This window comes from Lycorma delicatula, chromosome 3, assembly GCF_047948215.1.
Source record: "Lycorma delicatula isolate Av1 chromosome 3, ASM4794821v1, whole genome shotgun sequence".
In the NCBI taxonomy this organism is placed as follows: domain Eukaryota; kingdom Metazoa; phylum Arthropoda; class Insecta; order Hemiptera; family Fulgoridae; genus Lycorma; species Lycorma delicatula.
In genome coordinates, this window is record NC_134457.1 from 51947112 (window position 1) to 51969408 (window position 22297).

Below are 22297 nucleotides of genomic sequence, written 5' to 3' on the forward strand. Positions count from 1 at the left end.
TTGGTAAAATAAAGGATTGTTGATAGTTTCCCTAAACATCCTTGTACAACAATAGTACTGCGAGTGTTGATCATTGAGGCATGCAATGAAATAACCAAGGATATGTATCGTTGAGTTATTAGCAACATAGGAGTTCATGTTGAAAATGTTGCTAGATGTGATAGTGGTCACATTGAACATCTGATAAGCAGAACATTATCTCCAGGTATGTAAACACATTGTATTTTACTTTTCTGTACTGCAAAAATAAATATTTTTTAACACAACCAAATGTTGGATCATTTCATCAACCCCTCTGTATAATAATTTTTTTCCTGTTCAGCATCTAGGAATCACCATCAGGTATTATTTTAGAGGATGATACATATGAGTGTAAGTAAAGTGTAGTCTTGTACAGTCTCAGGTCGACCATTTCTGAAATGTGTGGTTAATTGAAACCCAACAACCAAAGAACACGATCTAGTATTCAAATCCATAAAAAAAAGTAGCTATCTTTAGTAGAATTTGAATGTTGGAACCCTCGACATCAAAATCACCTGATTGCAAAGACACGTTCACCACTAGACCAACCCAGTGGATTTCTATGTAATATAGTTTTCCTTTTGAGGCCATGTAGGGCAAGGGAGGTAGCCTTTCTGCTGAGGATGTCTTGGCTCATCCACACACAAGAGTGGCTGGGTCCGATGACACATTAAGGACCATCATGGTGTGAGAAACAGGTGCGCATGATGGGGGGATATGAATGGGACATATCCAGATCCTGAGTAGGATACGGTAGCCCTCCTGGGGAGGAGTATCTCGACATTCCAGAATATTTTTATGGTCAGGATATTTTTATGATCCAGGGGGACCCTGATGGGAGGGCCCATAAGGACTCTAAGCTAGGGGGGGTGCTTCAACGCCATGGCATGTGGGCACAATTGAGGCAACATCTTTTTAGGTGATTACCGGTCATCCCCATAGTGTTTAAAAGAATTTAAAAAAAAAGTTTTCCTTTTGGTAACTGACTTCATTTTTTCATAATAAAATTGTGAAAGAGAATGTCTAAATAAAATATCTAAATCACAAAAATTCCTGTTGTATAAATTATTCAGCAGCAATATTTCCAATTAGTTAAATATAAAAATTAATGTTGATAAGTCTTGAAAGATGCTCAAATTACACTATACTATAATTATGTTAATTATGAACCACACCATAAGTTGGAGAATGGATGCAATTAATAGGTAAAAAAATATGCATACACTTAAACTAACGTTTAGTAGTAACAATTGCCTACCAGGGGTAAAACAAGAAAAAAATTAATAATGATTTTTTTTTAATTTTTGGGAATTTATTTCAATTATCAATAAAAATACAATAAAAATGTTAAACTATTAAAAACTTTTAGTTACCACTTGGTTCACTGGCACACTTAAATTTTAATATTTTAATGAAAACATGTTTCCTATAATTGTACGATTACACTACATTATAACCTAACTTTTTTTTTTATTGTAAATCAAATGTTAGGTTTTTTATACATTTAATTCAAATATATTATTATGTTGAGTAAATGTGGTTGTGAATTTTAAGAAATATGCTACCTCATACTAAACGTTCTCAGTTTTAGAACACTTCACTATATATTTTATTAAGTTATTCTTTAATATTTCAGCTTTTTCATAATAATCATCAATAGAATATTTATATCGCTCCTGTTTATTTTTGGAAAAGTTCTCTTCCCATTTAACAAGGAAATCAAGTTTTTCTTTTGTATCAGCTATCATCAGTTTATATCTTATTTGCTTCAGTTTAAATTTTAAAACATCTATTTCTCTTTTTGCTAATGCTTCTTCCATCTGAATTCTTTCCCATTCTTCAGGGAAATAATGAAGACATCTTACATTTACAGGTAGAACACTGTTAACTGTTACAATAATTTCTTCATCTAGCTTATCCAGTTTTGCTAATTTTTCTTCCAGTTCGGCATCAATAATAGAGATTTGTTTTCTTACATGATTTAATTTATCTAAATCGTCCTTACTTGCATCACTGGGTGTTGTACAAGTTTCCATTATTACTATTTCCCCATTATAAAAATCTTTAATTGCATTCGACCTTTTATCAACTTTTTCTTCTTTCCAATCACCTTCATCAAAATATATTTTCTGATATTGATCTAATAATGATATTAATGTTTTGTCAATGTCCATATAATCAATATTATCATTCCAACTAGAAAGTATATGCTTAAAATATTTTAATGATTCTTCTGCCATTGTTTCTATCTTCTTATATTCTTCTAATTCTTCTTTTGACACTAATTGCTTTGCACACCTCGGTTCTCTTGTCAATGCATATCTTTTTGCCATGTTGTATTCTTTAGACATTGATGATATTTTTGTTTCTTCTTTATCAATTTCATCAAGATAATAATTACTTTCTAGTAAATATAATTGAAGTTTTATTTCATCATCTTCTGCAAAATTATCTTTGGCCTGCAACAGATTAATCTATTAAATAAAACATTTTCTTTTAATTAGGAATTTTAACAATTCTTTTATTTTATTTTAACATTATATTTTAATTAGGAATAATAACATTAACATTTTGTTTATAACAAATGGTCAGTGAGTGAAAGCTGTTTTATTTTACATTACAAAAATTATCTATTTTTAATGACTAATTTAAGCTAAATGGTTTTTTTTGCATAGTCAAAATATTTTTTAACCAACTTCTCATTATCTTCAGTTACAACTTTATTTTTAATACCGTTTCCTGGTGGCTATACTGTATATGGTAAACCAAACATTAACATAATTAATGCTTGAATATGAATGTCCTAATGTCCTCTAATACATTTACATACTATTACCTAACTTACCTATGGGGAAAGGAATTCTTCAGTAAAACATCTTTTAGTTAGAAACTCCTTCAACGTTTTATAAAAATGTTTCTATCAACACAGGTCTTATGGTAATTCAAATTTTGTCATTCTATTACCATTCACAGAACTAATGGTTTTGTTTTTTTGTTATCTAAATTTCATTTAAAATCTGTCTTCACTAACTGATTACTGTTTCATAAATAAATAATAAAGGAGTCATCATTAATTTTAAATCTTTAAAATTTTATCTACACGAGTCAAATTTCCTTATTTCTAGCAAATAAATACTTTAACAGTTCTCTTTTGTAGTCTAAAAACTTTTTCTAAATTTTGTTTAGATAGTATTCCCAAAACAGATTGCATGTGAAAGATTATCAGTAATGAACTGCTCTCATCAGTTTATTATTGCTAAAATATTAGTTTTAAAGTAAAAATATTTAACTTTTTTCTTTTTTTTAAATGTAGTTTATTCCAAGAGAAGTTATGATCAATCATAGCATTTAAGAACTTTACAACTAATGATTGTTCTATAGAATTGTTTCTATACAGTACCTCTATAATCCCATTAATACAGCACTGATGTTTTGACTGCAATTTCAGTTGAAGTTATTTTTAGTGGTTACATTGAATCAAATGTTCTTCACTGATTACTAAAAACTGGCAATACCATGTAATGAAATTGCAGCCAAATTTTTTGAACTTCAGTGATCCACAATAACTAATTTATTAAATGCGGTATTTATTCTTACTTCATGTGGTGTGGTGGTGATAGTGATGAATTCAGAAAAAAATGATGACTATGCTTTTCAAAAGAGGATTTATGTCAACAGAATTTTTTTTTCTATATAGTAATAAATTTACAGTCATTTAATACTATACCTCTGTGTAATAGTTAATAATGCTAAACCTGTTCTTTATTCACTTGCAAAACAGTTTTATATCTTACATTATATTTCTTAATACCTGGTAATAATTGAATGAATAATCAATTTTGCAACCTGTTGATTAAATATTTGATTAACATTATACCTCTCAGCAATTATTTTAGTTATTATTTTTTTATTTTAAGGATCCAGGTTTAAAAGTAAATAATATACTCGTACATAGTTGCTTTTGTTTGCATGTGAACACTCATGTTATGTGTGTATTTTGGTTATTGTATGTAAGTTAACAGCTGATATGACAAGTTAGGATTAGATAGTTACAATTACTCATAGATCTACATATTGTAGTAAAACAGTATCATTATAAACAAAAAATTTCATTTTTCTAAACTTTATGAGTATTAATGCCCTAGAAAATTGTTGGCATATAACTTTCATGTATCATCAAAAAAATTTGTGGAGAACAGCAAATATCCTGAATTTTTTATTTGTGAGACCCACAGCAGAAGGTTTTCTTAGAATTCAATTTTCTAAAATGAAGTTTAATTTAACATTTCATAAATTTCATATCTCTTGTAAATGTTTTTAAATATATAAAAAAGTACACATAATCAGCTACTTCAAGTAACCAAAGTGTTCTTTTATACTCATTTTAATTCATTCCCTTGGTAAAATAATAGTCCATGAGCCAAAAAGTAAAAAAAATATTTTTTAAAAATGTGTTGAACACTTATTTAAATGTATTAAATAACTTTTTAAACTATCAGAACAATTAGTATTATTGACTAAAAATGAAAATGTGCAGTGCTCATGTTTACAAAAATTCTTAATGACTTGTATCATTGGTTATAATGATGAGCATTTAAATTTGTTCATTTTTAGTTATATAAGACCAACATTATTTTGATGTTTAATAAAAATTAATTTTTACTTTTACGTTTTTTTAAATAAAAACTTTTTTTAATCCTTTTTAAAATGTATTTTTATTTTCAACTTTTTTAGTTTTACAAATACATATTTTACAGCATTAATATAAATAATATAAATGAATGCTGTGACATCACACATCCAGTATAATTAAACAGATTATGCTTGTTTTTTTCTGTTTTTGCATTTTTTATGGTGTATTCCATTAAAATTGATTTTTTATAATTTTACTAATTATGTAGATTAACTGATAAAGTAATGATAGATAATCATGTTATCATATTATTACTAGTAACAAATCTAAAAAAAAATATTTCTAGTCTGTTTGGTAATGGGAAGTGGACTGATGGTAAGATTTGATAAAATTTGAAAGATAAAAGTCTGTCCGTGTAAGTAAGAGTGGGAATTAAAAAATGTTTATAAATATTTCCTACGTACTTTAAATTTCATTAAATAAAATATTTTTAATATATCATTGCATTTGCAAATTATGTTATCTAACTGAATATATCTTACTACAGAAAATATTAAACCAAATATTTCAAATACCGATAGTAGAAACGGTGAGAAGAATTTTACACCAAATGTAAAATTAACCTAACTTTAATTTTAACCAAGAAAACCAGAAAAAGAGAGAGCTCTTTTTCTGTTTAGCCTCTGAAATCACCGTAAGGTATTATTTCAGAGGATGATATGTATGCATGTATGCATGTATGTATGTATGTATGTATGTATGTAAATGAAGTGTTGTCTTGTACATCTCAGGTCGACACATTCCTGAGTTGTATGGTTAATTGAAACCCAACCACCAAACAACACTGGTATCCACGATCTAGTATTCAGATCCATATAAAAGTAACTGTCTTTACTAGGATTTAAACGTTAGAACTCTTGACTTCAAAATCAGCTGATTTGTGATGACAAGTTCACCACTAGACCAACCTGGTGGGTTAACCAAGAAAACCCTGTGCAAACACAAATGACCTCTGAAGCTACTTTTTTTCAAAGACTAACAATATGCTGGATCATATTCTGTGTTAAGTTGTCTTTACTCACTTTCAGCAGAATTTTGATTAATATCTTCATACTTGAAGGAAATAAATAGTTAAGCAAATAAAATTCATTAATTTTAAAAACAGAAGCATTTTTTCTAAACAACATTTTGTACAAAATGGATGGTAGCGGCAGAAACATTTTACAGCATATTTTCTTTGTCCATTAAAGTACATTTCCATCCCATGGTAATTTATAACAAGTAAAATGGCACTACAGTACAAACCATGGTGGATACCTACCATTAATATTAGTGGTCATTCGGGCTCCAAGAGCTTTGAAGTGCAGCGTGTTTCAAGTTGTATTCAAAATGTGTTTGTCAAAAGTTTAAATCAGTGACATTATCTGGTTGCAATGGAATCGCTCCATTAGCAATAAGTTGCTGCTCATATAGATAATACAACAATTTCTGTTTGATGACTTTATAAGCTGTGAGTTACTGCTCTACAAAAATATACAATTTTGAAAAATAAATGACTATTGTAGCTGTAACTTACAGCATACTGTTTATGTCTACTACTTAATTTAATAATTTTTAAGTTAGTTTTTATTAATTAATCTTAAGCTCTGTTTTTTTTTTAATTTCTCTATATTAATTACTAATTCAGTGGTAAAAAAGAAAAATTAATTACAGTCTAAAAAGAAAAAAAAGTAATTGAAGAAAGAATTATTGTCTACAAAGGTACACAAGAAAAATAAAATTAAAAGAAGTATTGTGTACAAAGGTTAGAAGAAAATTTGTAATATATAATTATAACAGCAGTAATATTCAGCTTATGGAGCTAAGGCAATATGATAAATTATGGTAGAGAATCAGAGCTAAACCTATTCTCGTGCACTATGACCTTTGATACTTCTGCCACATTTTTTACATTGTTATATTTTAGACCTTATGTAGCCATCTTGCATCTAATTAAGTTAAAATCACCTTCTGGTAGTAAATTTGTACTTCAAGGCAATAAATGGCAAGAGACATGACATGTGAGTGAAGAGAACAGTAATTAATGATTATATAACTGATTTTTACAACTGGCATATCTCCTTAAAACAAAGCCTTATTTTACTGAAAATAAAACATAATGTTCTTTCATCAATTGAATATTCCATACTAAATAATTATATTTAAATGTATATCTTACCTTAGAATATAATTTATACTCATTGCAAATAAATAATAAATATAAAGTCCCAAGAAGTGACATTAATAGAATTAAACAAACAACAGTTAAAATCCATAAAATATACTGATCACTTTTCTCCTGAAAAAATTAAATCCATGTAGAAATTAACTTGGAAGATAACAAAGGAAAAAACAATTAAAGTGAAATGTATTAGATGGGTAAGCAACATTACTTTTCATTTTCTGTATTTTGGAATTGTAAGGAGCACTTTTTCAAAAACTACTGGATATCTAAACTACTGTATATCTCAATCTATAAATAAGAAAAAGTTCCTTAAATTGTTCCTTAACATGAGTTAAATGGAATATCTTAGTGTCCCTATAGAAAAAACTGATAATCCATCATTAAAACAAAAGTTTGTAACTTCTACAAAACAATAAAAATTACATTTTCCTACAACTCCAAATCAGAAAATAATTAAATAATAAGATATAATATTAAAGTTATTTCAGATGTTCTCATTAATATTAATAACAGCATTTTTCTGTTAAGTAAAACTGTTTTCCTCTGTATGTAAATATTCACATAAATCATAATGACAGCAACAGTAATCTGTTAGAATGTAAGGAAACTGATTAATAATTTAGCCCTAAAATGATTAGTACCATTGCATTGAAATATAGCTATTAACTTCCATATGGGCAAACTATGAGGTATGAATAATAATAAAAATAAATTTATAGCACAGGTTAAAAATCTTTCACACATGAAACAAAGCCAATTTTTCATTTCAGTTGACTTATTTTTTACTATAACTTTCATTAACAGCATGTCCACAATGGAAGTCCTGCCTCATTGCAAGTATGTAGATTGGCAGTGCAACAACAATAATTACATTTCAATGTTAAAATAAACAGCTTTATAATTTTTTAAATATATTCAAATGTTCAATTAATAAAGCTAATTAAAATAATTTATTACCAAAAATAAAAAATAAAGGAAACAAAAGATCTTACACTGAATACCTAAAAAAACACATTATTTTCATTTCACATTGTTTACTACCCATAATTTTTGTCTGCCACATATATAATAATATCAAAACAATCATATAAAGCACTGAAAACTTAATCTTGACAATTATTTAACAACCCTGTCCAACTGAACTCAACAACTAGAACTGTGTGTCTGTCCAACTGGAACTGACCAAAATGTCAGTCAATCAGTTTTAGGTGTTTATTTTGGATCAATTGTTAATTAAAAAAATTGTAGCTTGTTGTAAGTCTAAAATTACAGAAAACATTATAGTATCAGGATGTTGCCTATGATCACAAACAAAAAAAAATGTCCAATAAAAAAAAAAAATCAGACAAAATGTTAGATTTTTATTATCTTATTATTGCTAAAAGTAAAATATACGAGCATTTCCCTATTGGCATTTTCTGTTTGCCATTTACTAAACTAAAAATTAACACATTTTGAGCCTTATGTAAATTAATCACGGAAGAGCACTCTAGCTTCAGGACAAGAGTTGCATCAAGGCAATTTGTTCACCAAGCAACTGTTGCTTATTTAAGCCCAGTGCCTGATTGCATTAATTCCATTATGTTAAAAACAACAGTTCTTACCCAAGACTATTTTGAACATTCTAGTTGTAAATATTCTGGACTGGGTCTGGGAAAATTCTAACCTACTAACGTAATAATCCCTTTACATCTAACTGTGCATCAGTTACTTGAGAATGGTCCTGTTTGTCATTGCTATATTTGAACCATTTTTGAGAAGGCCACTCTATACCAGGACGATAATCATAATATTGTATTTGTTAACAGTTTTCAGATTTTGAAACTCATCATTCTTAACCTCATTCTTAAAATCACTCGCGCGTTAGATAAAATCTAACATTTTGAATACTTCCTGTAATAAAAACTTTGTCACATTAAGTATGAACCTGAAAAACTTTGTCATTGCCTCGGCAGGACATTTTTACGCAACTGTTGATGTTGGACATTGAGGTGTGGAACGTTTGGGTGGGGTCCGGAACGTCAGCAGTGAGGTTTACATGGTCTGTTAGTTGGAATCTAACGAGCGAGTGATATCGTACAAGATTTCTTGTGACTTTTATAATTTATGACAATATATATATATATATATATATATAATAAATACAACAAAACTTTTTTTTTTTACTTTTTATTTTATTTTATTGAGTATTTTGGAATCTGATGGTTCGGTTTTCACGTAAGAATAAGGAACAGGCCAATTGCTTTCGTATTCTGGCTGGTTGGAAGAGGACAAGTACACAGAAGTTGAAACTGATGACGAAGCAGAAGTTGCTGTTTAGTTACAAGAGTAGTTTTTCTGATGCTGAGCTCAAACATCAGGCAGAAAACACAGATGATGAACAGACAAATGATGAAAATGATCTGCAGCCTACCAACGTCTTGTCATATCATCAAGCAGCAGGTGCGCGCTCAAATCAAGCAGCGAATAGTGGCGCCGGCGGTCCGATCTACCATGGTAAGGATGGCATAAGTAATTGGTATGCGCACAATCCAGCATCGTCACAACCTACCCGAACCGCTAGAGAAAATTTTTTTACTAAATTGCCAGGCGTAAGAAATGTGGCTAAAGGAAAAGATACATATTATGGATTGCTGAAGGTTTTATTTTCTAGATTATCTAATTGAAGATATTGTTCGCTGTACGAATCAGAAATTGTTGCTAATGAGCCACTCATACAATCGTGGCATAAGGGATATACCGCAAACCGATGTAACTGAATTGAAGGCTTTCTTGGACTGGTGTCAAAAAAGATAGTCATCTAAATTTTAACGAGTTATGGAGCAACGATGGAACATGTCCAGAAATTTTTCAGCTGTACTGTCAAAGAGATGATAGTTCAAAGTATACAGTTTGATGAAAAAAATACTAGGGCTATTAGAAAATTTATTGATAACTTAGCTCAATTAGGCAGCTTTTAGAACAGTTTATTCAAAAATGTGAAGAAATTATTCAATAAGTGAATATGCCACTATCGACAAAATGCTGGATGCATTTTGTGATCGCTGTAAATTTCGGGTTTATATCCCAAATAAACCTGCAAAGTATTGGATAAAAGAGTACACACTCATAGATGCCCGCACTTTTTACATAAGTAAAGCAGAAGTATAATGCTGAGCAACAGCCTCAAGGACCATATTTTATTCAAAATGATGCCAGCAGTGTAGTGAAATGTCTTATTGAACTCATAGACGATACAGGGCGTAATGTAACTATGGACATTACTAATGTCCCTCTTGCAAACGATTTATTTCTAAATCATAGACTGACTATTGCAGGTATGATTCACAAGAACAAATCTCAAATCCCAATTGAACTCATTGTTATTAGGGCTCGTCCTCAGAAATCCACTATGTTTGCATCTGGAAAATGCCTAATGACTTCATACGTCCCCAAGAAAGAGCAAAAAGGTTTTCCTACCTTCAACAATGCATAGTGATGACGCCATTGATGTAACTTCAGGAGACTTGAAACCAGAAGCTATAACATTTTATAACTCCACAAAGGGGACTGTAGACATTGTGGATCACTTGAAAAGTGAGTATGATGTTTATAGAATCAGTAACCAATGGCCTCTAACTTTGTTCTTCTCACTTTTCAAAATTGGTGCTATAAACTCTCAGATAGTGTTTAGATCAAACTCACATCAAGCCATGTCAAGGAGTTACCTCATCCAGCTGGCAAAATCCCTGGTGCAACCACATCTCGTGAGAAGAGCAGCCATCCTAAACCTTCATATGAGCCTCAAGCAAAAAATACAGCGAGTAGCACAACTTCCAACACCACCAAACCCTCAGCGACTACATGGAAGGCCATGCTGTGTCTACTGCTCTGTATGCAAAAACCAATTTACACAGTATCAATATGGCAGCTGTTCATCCCCTATATGTAAAGAACACACAACAAAGACTGTTCGACTTGTTCCCAGTGTAATGACCACATAGAAAATTAATGAAATAAAAAAGGAACACTCAAAATAAATTCATAATATGTAGCAATATTGATTCAGTCAGTGGACTAAATATTTAAATACACAATAATTATTAATTTTATTATAGTTATACCTTTTAGATGCCATAAAATGTTAGTAATCATTTTGTTTTCATGATTATAAAAACACAATTACGTTATTTTGAAATGTTCTTTGAAGTTTAAAATGTAATAAATTTTTTTGTATACTCTTTCATTTATATTTATAAATATAAGTACTGTAAAATATAGCCAATTGATCATTTTAAAAAATAATAAAACATTTGTTGCTATTATAAATTATGTTTTGAGAAAAAATCTATTTTTATTCAGATAACATAATGTTAGATAAAGTCTAACACGCGAGTAACCACATGATTTTCAGATGCACAAGTGATCCTGGGTTAAATAAGGCTCTTCCATGTCTTTAGGGGCCTGCCTTTCAAGGTGAGTGACAGTTCAAACTAGTTGGGAAAGTTCAGGCAATCATTCTAGATACTGAACTAGACAGACTGGTTTTGTTTCTTCTGTAATTCACAAAAAGTTCTTGATAACTTGAAATTTTAAGGATAATAAATAAATAGATAAATAACCTAAAATTAAGCAGTTTCTAAAAAAATTAACTAAAATAAAATCATAGCTACTAGACAATGATTATTACATTTATTCATGTTTGCATGTTCTATTTTTATACATTGGGTGGATTACACTAATTCAAGATAATCTGGAAAATGCATTAAATTGATCATCTGTTTTTCAGTTTTGATTGCCTACAAGAATCTTCCACTTTTTCAGCTACCTCTTTATCTCATTTTCTTCATTAAAATATGTTTATAGCAATTTTCTGCGGTACTGCTAAAATAAAGTACCATAAAAATATACTATTTTTTATTGCTTTATTAAATAGGTTTTCAGTTGATTTAACAGAGGTGGGTGACAAGTTTTAGTATTTTAATAGGTATTCCATCCTAACCCTTTACTTTTCCACCCTAACCAATTTTCAGTATATAAAAATTTCACCTATCTTTAAGAAATTTTGTGTATTAAATTTGATGAATTGTTTATCCAAGAACATATGTTTACATAGCTTTAATGTATTTAAATGAATGTGTGGTATGTTTCTTTGTGAAATTTATCATTATTTTTGTATTAAAAGAATTTGTTATTTTTTACTTTCTAATACTCCTCATTTTTTTTTAATCTGAATTAATTGTAAATCTGACGAAATATAATGGTCTTAACTCTCACCCTATGGCTGATAGATCTCTCTATATTTTTTAATGCTTTTAAAACATTATAAACCAATAAGATTGGTAGAGCTACTTCTGCAGTCTTATCTTTACATGCTTGTAGATCTGGATCATCTTGTTTGTTATGAAAAATTATCTAGAAAATTCTTCATTGTTATCTTGAGAGCAGGAATCAGGCATGATGTGATGAAAAGAAATTACACTTTGTAAATGTTTGATAATGTGATGCAAAACCAAATCCCTTAAGAGCTTATAATCTATGATTCTAAGAACTGCAAACCTTAGTTAATTAGGACAGATCAAACTTCAATGTATTGAAAATTATATGTTGAATGTAAGTTTTGAAAGGAAACAAGAATACCTCAGGATGGAACCCTCTCACCACTTCTTTCTGCTCTATTCTTGTTATGTTGAATAAAGGGAGTAGTAACTAAGTTAAAATTTTTGCTAATAATACTGTTAATCTTCTTTTGCAGTTCTTGAGATGATAGATCAAGCTCTGAGGCTTGGTATGGTGACAACATCTGGGAAACAGTCACTTTTCCCCCTCATCAAAGAGAAGATCTTAAGATCTGTGGTAGGGTTACTGGCCTTTATAAATTATTTTTAAATTACCCTATATTGGGATTTCCATCTGTTAAAGCTACTTGGCATTAGATGGTCTTTAGTGGTGCATATTTGTCTAATGGGATGTTATTGAGATCATAAACTGCACACACTGAGATAAGTTGTATTTTTTTCATTACAGATCATGGAAGTCACAGTTGAGGATAACCAGTTATTTAAATTCAACAGAATTTAAGCCTTCTTACTACTGTTCTAGATTTTTGTTTTTTGATGTTGGTTCATATTGTGCAATTTTATTTTAACATTCAAATAAAACAATGTAACTCTGACAAATATAACTCTGGAACCAGTGAAAATAAGTACCACTTATGATATATCGTTGAAAAGCTCTCAATGAGGGCTTATTACTGCAGTTAAGAAAAAGTCCAAAATCCAAATTTTCTGGGGGTTTGGGCTTTTTGTACACTTTTGGTTCAGTCAATTGAAATCAAAAGGGGGTGCAAAACATGATGTTACCACAATCCCAAATCCAAAATTTCAAAATGCTATGGCTAATCATTTTTGAGTTATGTGAGATAAATACGTACGTATATACGTCATGCCGAAAATAGTCAAAATGGATTCAGGGATGGTAAAATGAATGTTTCCGTTGAAATCTGAAAACCGAAACTTTTCGCGATCATAATACTTTCTTTACTTCGTGCAAGGAAGTAAAAATAAATAAATAAAAAATATACAGAAAACATAAAAATGTCCAACAGAGGTTATTCTCTTCAACGGTTCAATACTCATGATTTACCATTTAATTTTTTTATGAGGGAGTTTTTATATTTAATTAAAGCCGTAGATTGATGTGTAGATTTCATTATTATGTTTAACTTCTTTTAACATCATATAAATGATTTGTTTGATCGGTACGTAATAGCCTAATACATTATACATATCACGTCATTGTAATACACATTATAAATATAAAAAGATAAATTATAAGAAAAAGAATAGATTGATTAAAGGTTCATATTTATAATTTAGAATATAAATAAATACAATAATGTTTAGGTAAGTAGATTAAATATAAAAAATAACTACAAAATAATTCATTATTCAGAAGCCGTTATTGAAAATTACTTAGAGTACTCATGTACAGATTAAACGGGGTTCAGAAAACTGGGTTTTTAAAATATTCTTTAATTAGTATTATTTAAAAATTCATTGAAGAATAATTTGTTTATAATTTCGTTATTTTTAAAAATAAGTGATTGTTCTTTTTTAAAGTAAAATAGAGTAACAATAGCCTAATTTGATCTAAAATCTAACGTCAGTAATAAGTCAAATTTATTTAATAATTTAAATATTAACGGAACTTACCTCTCCCTCACTTATTTTTTGGAGCTTCATCGCCATGATAAATCATTTGTGTGGAATGCTATGTTCTTATGTATAATGACTACGTCTTTATGATATGAGTAGTATTAGAACTTGAATTAATTAGTTTAAACATTTGAATAAACATGATCGTTTATTCAGAAGCAAACGATCATGTCTGTTAACAGATGCTCACATTGCACACTAAAGGAAACACATTAGTTTATTTACTTATTACTACATTTTCTCTTCTAAATAATTATTGCACTTCTTAGTTGATAAAGGACTAAAATTACATTGTGAAAATTCAAAACAGATTACCGATATGACTCTCTTTTTCTGTTTAGCCTCCGAGACCACCGTAATGTATTACTTCACAGGATGATATGTATGAATGTAAATGAATTGTAGTCTTGTACAGTCTAAGGTTGACCATTCCTGAGGTGTGTGTTTAGTTGAAACCTAACCGCCAAAGAACGCCGGTATCCACGATATAGAATCCAAATCCGAATCTAGAATCTAGTTTTATCAAATCTCGAAAAAATTCGGATTGAATGATAACACTCTTATTGTTAAGTAGTCAGGAATTTTACGGATTTATTGAAACCTGTAAATCCCAAATTTGGATTATTTATGACACCAATTATTTGGTATCATGAACAAAATAAATGCTTAGAATACTTAATAAGACATACTTGGTCATGAATAACATTGAAAATTCCATGTGATGTGAGGCAGGATATTGCAGTAAGTAAAAAATAAAGTGATATTTGCAAAGCTTACTGTTCAGAAACATAATATAAATATTGCACTTCAGTATAAATTTGTAGATACTCAGACAAATAACTGAATAATCTTATCCTCAAACCTTTTAGACTTGATTTTTTATATTGTATAAAATGTTTACTGATTAGTGCTACTTTCTTTCTTTTTCCTGTTTAACCTTCAGGAATTACCATTCAGGTATTACTTCAGAAGATGAATGAGGATGATATGTATGATTGTGAATAAAGTGTAGTCTTGTACTGTCTCAGTTTGACCATTCCTGAGTTGTGTGGTTAATTGAAACCCAACCACCAAAGAACACTGGTATCCACGACCTAGTATTGAAATCCAAAAAAGTAATCCAAAAAGTAACTGCCTTTACTAGGACTTGAACACTGGAACTCTCGACTTCCAGATCAGCTAATTTGGGAAGACCCATTCACCACTAGACCAACCTGGTGGGTTACTGAGTAGTGCTACTAGTACAAATTATACATATTCTGTTTAGATATAAACTAAAATCAAAAACAGTCTTTGTATACAAAATTATCACTGTGTCATATAGAAATTCAAACAGTAATTTTTTTCTCATTAAAATAAAAACATTAATTAAAATACTAATAGTGTTCTTTGGCTTTAGAGGTTCAGAAAAAAAAAGACAGAAATTAATAAAAGAAAGTTTTATTGAAATCTTTTGAAAGATGTTTTTATGTTCACTATTCATTAAACTTTGGTGTGCTATTATTTTATATTCTCTTAATTACTATTACATTATAACATCACAATTATAAAAAAAAGAGTATAAAATTACAACTGATCTTATATAAATATATCACAGATACAATACACATTGTGTATAATTATTACAATACCCTAACCTATGAAAGATAATTAACTTAAATTTTCAACATTTAATGTGGTTTTATAATCTAAAAATCTAATATTTTATTAATTAACCTGAAATTTAATCTTCAGTCTTTAGCCATATTATCTTATGTAGCTTACAATGAAAATGATGTAGCTACTGGTATATTAGTTTTTAATTAGGCCTGCTACTATGTATGATTCAAATGAACATTCATTTGTTCCTCTGATTATTTTAAATGTTCCACTTTCACCCCACCTTGAACCCCAAGAATTTGCAGCTAGCCAGTATTTTACTTCATTTTCAACTCCCCACCCAAGAACTCTGACAGCATGTCCTCCTACCATTCTTCCTGTTTTGTATCTATATATACCTGAAATCAGACCATTTCATTAAGAATTATTATTTTTGTATTAGATATATTAAATACAATTCAAATTCAAAACAATGTCTGTTGACTGCATGATTATCTCTCAGCAAGGAAAAAATGTAAAACAATAGTACAAAATTATTTTGATATCTTTTATTTAAAAGAAAAATAAATCTACCCATCACATATAAATAAGTTTGTACTTATTCTTTACATTCAGATAGTATATTCTTTATATTTCAGAATGTAAATCTTGGTATAATGTAAAAGGATCATAATAATAAATTCTAAATCAAATTGTTTTTAAACAAATAATTGTCATATACATAACAATATAACTTGTATATAAAGGATAACAATATAAAAAATCTTTGATTTATGATGTTTTTGACATTTCTTAAAATGTCATTTTACATTTATAACCTTAAGAAGTCATATTTTTTTCTGATAATTACTTTATCAACTTTTAGTAAATGATCTGTTACCAATCTTGGCATATCTGAGCTCAGAAGTAAGAATGCAAGACAAGTTTAGTTCATTGTTGAATATGGAATTTGGAAATTATAAATCAAAATTGAACCCCTTGATATTAAAATATATTTTTTTTTTACCTTGTGATTGTCAGCACACTAACTCAAAGGAAGTTGACTAAATTGAAGTAAAATTTTGGGTAGATTTATTTCTTATGCTTATAGTAGTTTCCAAGAGCTAATAAGAATTATGTCTTAAATACTCTACAAAATTTCATCCAATAACAGTAAATTTGAGCATCTGATCAAAAATTCTCAAGAACCAAACAGAACTGTTAAAAAATTGCTTAGTCCAATGTATACTCACTTTTTAATTTGACTATACTCTCAGAAAATTTTCTGTACTAATGTAACCTTATTTATATGATTAAATTTTAATCTTATAACAATTTTAAAAATATAAAATATAATGGTTAAGCTAATATTACTTTCTTTCTTTTATTTTTTAACCTCCAGAACCATTGTTAGATATTACTTCAGAAGATGAGATGAATGACAATTTTTGTAGCGTGTGAAAATGCCATGCCTGACTGGAATTTGAACCCTGAACCTCTGGATGAAAGGCCAAGATGCTACCACTCATGCCACGGAGGCCGGCAAACTAATATTACTTAAAGTAATGTATAGCAAGTACTCTTCCAGCTATGAGATTTACTAAAGATCAACAACTGAGAAAATCATTTAAGTCAAGTACAATCTAAATTCAAACAAAAATATATCAAATTTATGCCTAACTTCTTATCTTTCTAAAGATAAGATTAATATTAATAAAACATAATATGGTGTAAGAATATTAATTCTACATTACTCTAATTTATCAACTGGTAATGAATTCTTCTGAAGGGAAATGAGGGAAGGGAAATTCTTCTGAAGGGAACTTTTCCCTTCTAATGAAGGGAAAAGTATTTACAGCTTATATTGTAACATTTTGACATAGATGCCACTTGAGTACTACTAGGCTTTGTATTTCCTCCTGCGGAGTTGAATTAGTATTATTAATAATGCACTATTTTATAACTGAAAGGAATACATTAATATGTTGCTTTTTATATGTACCGATGTTTCTTTTGACTATGACACAGACAAATTAATTGTTTAAGATTGCAGAGTATAAAGCATTAGTACAAGAGGTCACTGTTGTTTTATCTAAGAGTAATGATGACCACCATGTATCTAATCCCTGTAGTTGAGAGAGTAAAGGTGTCATTTGTAGAGCAAAATATTACTTGCATTTTGGTTAGCTTGGCAAGTTGATATACGACTTTGTATCTAGTTCAGTGAAGAAGGAAATGTGGAACTACATCACTCCTTATTTTCTCTCATAAGCCTGGCATGAGGTATTTATTATTCTTGAGACTGGCTATGTCATTATCAGACGTGACTTATGACTCATGCATGATCACCTACAACTGTACAAACCTGCATCTATAGTCATTGAATATAAATGCAGGCTTTGTATATAAAGATATAGCATTAGATAGTCTCAATGAACATAAACCTGCCCTAAGATAAAAAACCATCTAAATTATATATTTACAAGTTAATCTAAAATATTTTGTTAATTAAGAAAAACATTTATATTTAAACAAAATATATTAATACCTAAAGATTGTTTTGTAAAAAAAATAATTGATTTAAAAAATGTGAGGTTATTTTACTCCTAGTTCAGTAATTACTCTTTTCTTAATTTGTCTACTAATGCAACAAAAATTTCCTTTATTTAGCAAGGCAATTCTTTAGTATTTAACTTTAACTAGGCAGAATTTTTTCAATCTATTTTTATTTATAATCATCAATTTTAAACATCTTATAATGTGTTTAAAATTGATGATTACTAAACTAATCATCAATTAGTTTAGTAATTATAAACTAAAAGATCTTTACCTGATTTATAATAATAAAAATCTGTGTAAACATAAAAAGCAGCTTCTACTGGACCATTTGTCATTATCTCACTTTGAATCATGGCTTCATCTTGTGGCACTCCATAAGTAGTTGCTCCTAAAAGAATTAAACAGGAATTAGTTTTAAAATAAAAATTTTTAAGCATAACCAAGTTGTAAGAGTTGGAAAATGAGGTTTTAAAACCCCACAGGGGTTATTTAAAGATGTCAACTTATCACAAGTAAATAAAAAATAAGCCTTTTCCTGTAAAACAATCAAATAAACCAAAACGTCACTGTTTTGTCCACTTAAAAAGCATTTTCCTCATTCAAGACTAAAATGAATTCTCTTTTATAAAAATTGTTTCATAAACTTTTAAGATTTCCAACCCCCCTTTCATTTTCTGGCAACTAGTTTTGGTTACCTCAACTCTATTAATATGTGCACAAATACACCAACAAGCACTTATATATACTTTTGGATACATATATTAAAATTTAGAAATTTAAGCAAACAAATAAATGTTTAATAATTTTTTACTGTCTGTTAATACTGTTCCAGGTTAAGGTAGTCAAGTAATCCAGGATGTTTATGTACAATGACCAAATGTAGAAAATTCAAGAAAGGGAAAATGTTTTTCTACCATCAAGTTGTACACTAATTGGTTGCATGACCTGTAGGTGAGTATTTTTGCAATGTTTTTCTGAAAATAGAAAGTACTATGTCCAAGAAACAAAGTAACAAATGGGCCCCTTAATAAGAACTGTACAATTTGCATTCTGTACTATTGTACTACAAGCACACTGTTCATTACAATTGATAATATAATACCGTTAATCAAGGATCAAAACCTAAAACTAAAAATAAAGAAACACTGACATCAGGGTACAAAACTTAGCTTTATAAGAAAGACTGTTGACACTTGCTCTCAGAACAACTCTTTAACAGTGGTTAACCTCACTGCTGTGAGAAGTAAACATGACTATGAGAACCATTCCCAAAATGTCTATCTTTGTATATTGATCCAGTCTCATTATTATTTACAATTACTTTATTTATAATCAACAACAGTTTAAATCAAAAATGAAATAGTTTTTTTTTCTCTTTTATATACATTCTATTTTCTTGGTAAATTTTGTTTCATACATGTATATTTAACTACAATGTTGGTATTCAACATTTAAGTTACACATGATTTTTTGTTTAATGAAATGATTGTTCTGTGAAATTAATTTCTGTAACAGATGGGTATTACCTTGATGAAGGCAAAAGGTTATTGTAGGTTTCAACAAAAAAAAATTGTTCTCTCTTTATTACCATGCAGTTTTGTTTATCTGTCTGAAAATGTCACCAGTGTTTTTCCCCATAACTGTGGTTTTACACTTGTAGTGAAAAAGTAGAAACTTTTTAATTACATACATTTTTTTAAATTGAAGTTTTAATGGCCTTTTTGTATTTTTAAATACTGGCACCATGTTTTATCAAAAGAATCCTTTTAAAAATTAATTGGATTAAAACTCAAGGGGATTTATTCTATAACCTTTAATAAGTTAAAGAATAAAATGATCCCCCTTGGATTTGAATAAAATCAAGCTCCTTAAATAATTTACAAGATGTTTTTACCTTAGAAGAAAAAACATGCTCAGGAGGCATGTGCTGTGACTTCTATTCTTGACTAGAGAGAAAAATCATAACTTGTGCTTTGGAACCAAAAGAACGGTGCATCAGTTATTCCATTAAATAAGTTTGTATAACCACTCTTACTTAAGTTACATTAAGTGCATTTTGATAACTTGAAGCATTTGAACGGTAGCAATGACAGCAATGTCAGTTAGTAGGTGATGAGTGAAGAGTACATTATGACTATTCCAGCATGGACAGTGGGTGAATGCAGGAATGCACTCAAGATTTTCTCTAGCATGTACTTTTGAACAGTTCTAAGTGAGTGTACAAAAAAAAACCACTTATGCCTACCTCATAAAAAATAAACATTCTAACACTTATAAAACAAACCCAACTTTTTCACTGCATGTTGGTATTTAACATTCGCTTATAGGAATGACACCAATTCCTTATACGAATATCATAGATTTGACACCATTTAAAAAAGTACATATTTTCTACGAAAACAGATAAAAATGTTTGACCACATTTTCAATAAACTAGGGAAATAAATTAATAGAAGGTAGACTACTAAAGCACCAAAAAGAAAAGCTTAATTTTTTTGAAAATTTTTGAAATAGACTTACTTTAGGCACTAATTTTTTTCATTTATTTTAAGACTTTTTAAAAATACCAATATCTAACTACCATGAAAGAATAAATTAAATTTACCATAATGTTTATCACTGTTGTATGGTATTGAATATCTTCTGTTTGTGCATGAATTATAGCATGTTGGAGTATATATTTTTCTTCTGTATGCAGAGGTAGGTGATATATGATATGGCTGACAACCCTGAAAAAATCCGTTATATTTATTTAAAGTTTTTTGTTTATTTTATTTACATATAATTTGTTGTATGTGTTTTGGATGTCCATTTCATAATAATAGAAAAAAGTCGAGTTAAATCTTGTATCAAGGTTTGTTTTATCATCTAATAATAATTTAATTATATTTATATCTTAAAAAGAATTATTTTAGAAGTGAATCTGAGAGAGATATATATTTAGAAGAGGTATATATGTGCACGTACACACACTCATAAACACACTTCTTTTGAATCTATCTCTCCTAAGGCTACCATTATCATACTTATTAATATACTGTAATAGAAACAGAATAATGAATCAGAGTAATGGATGTTTTGCAATTTAGAAGAAAGAAAGAGAAAATAATAATGAAAAGAAGAATCTAGAAGGAATTAAAAAGGGATCCTTTTCTTAGAGTAATGGGTTCATTTAACAATTTTTTCTTTATAATACAGATAATGGCACCTCCAAAAGCTGTTGTTTGACCAGAAAGGTTACCAGACTGGAACAAGAACTTGCAGAAAAACAATGAATTGTGAATTTATAAAAAAGATAAGATTTATAGCCAATGATGAAAGTTATTATGCTTCAACAATTAAAGTGACAAGGTGGGTACCAACTAGTTCTGCAAGCCAGGGGATATAAATACTGCCAGAGACCAGCAGAGAGAGTGAGTAATTCTGTGAGGTCGTGTTTGGTGCAGTCGTGATAACAAGCAATGACAGTGACTAGTTTCGCAAGCCAAAGTTCAACACAGTAGCAATGATTATCATTTAGCATGTGGTAATGAGTGAAGAGTACATCACAAGTATTCCAGCATGGACAGTGGGTGAATGCAGGAAGTTGTTCGGTGAGTTATTGGAAAGTGAAAGTGACAATATTCTACTCATTCATAAAGTGTAGGTAAACATAAACACAGTACAGTAAACATAATAATATTTGCAGAAAGTGAACTGTATGTATATCAGACATTATATTGTTATCTTGTTAATGCAATATTAGTTTCTATCAGTCATTATAATATTTTTAATAAACTGGATTGTATTCTGGTATTTATAATTTAACTGTCATTACATAAACCTTGTCTTTTTATTTGAATTGCTATTTTGTATGGCATTATTATTACTGTTATTATTATATATTTTATTTTCTATGTTTTTAGAGTAATAAACTGTATTTGTAAGAAATTTTTGCTTTTAATAGTCTCTCAATATCCTTGTTGAATCGCGAACACACAACAATACATTTATGTAGATTTTCCAGTAGATAATAGTTAATAAATGATTTTATTTTCCTTTTCTCCTTGTAAAATGTACAAAGAGAATCATAAGAATTTACAATTT

General features: G+C 29.1%; 2 protein-coding genes across 2 annotated transcripts in view; both read right to left on the minus strand.

Moving 5' to 3' along the window:
• Positions 1-1311: 1311 nt before the first annotated feature.
• LOC142321596 (uncharacterized) lies at positions 1312-14229 on the minus strand. The gene is made up of 3 exons (XM_075359818.1): positions 14072-14229; positions 6873-6992; positions 1312-2480 (listed from the first exon to the last, which is right to left on the minus strand). The coding sequence occupies exons 1-3, from the start codon at positions 14105-14107 to the stop codon at positions 1593-1595; spliced, it is 1044 nt and encodes a 347-aa protein (XP_075215933.1). The 5' UTR covers positions 14108-14229; the 3' UTR covers positions 1312-1592.
• A 1278-nt stretch (positions 14230-15507) lies between these two features.
• Positions 15508-22297, minus strand: part of LOC142321597 (cathepsin B-like cysteine proteinase 4) — a 30041-nt gene continuing 23251 nt past the window's right edge. Inside the window, exons 4-6 of the mRNA XM_075359819.1 lie at positions 20817-20940; positions 18483-18599; positions 15508-16071 (exon numbers count right to left, since the gene is read on the minus strand). Coding sequence (XP_075215934.1) covers positions 15866-16071; positions 18483-18599; positions 20817-20940 — 447 coding nt within the window. The 3' untranslated portion in view covers positions 15508-15865. The remainder of the gene's footprint in view (positions 16072-18482; positions 18600-20816; positions 20941-22297) is intronic.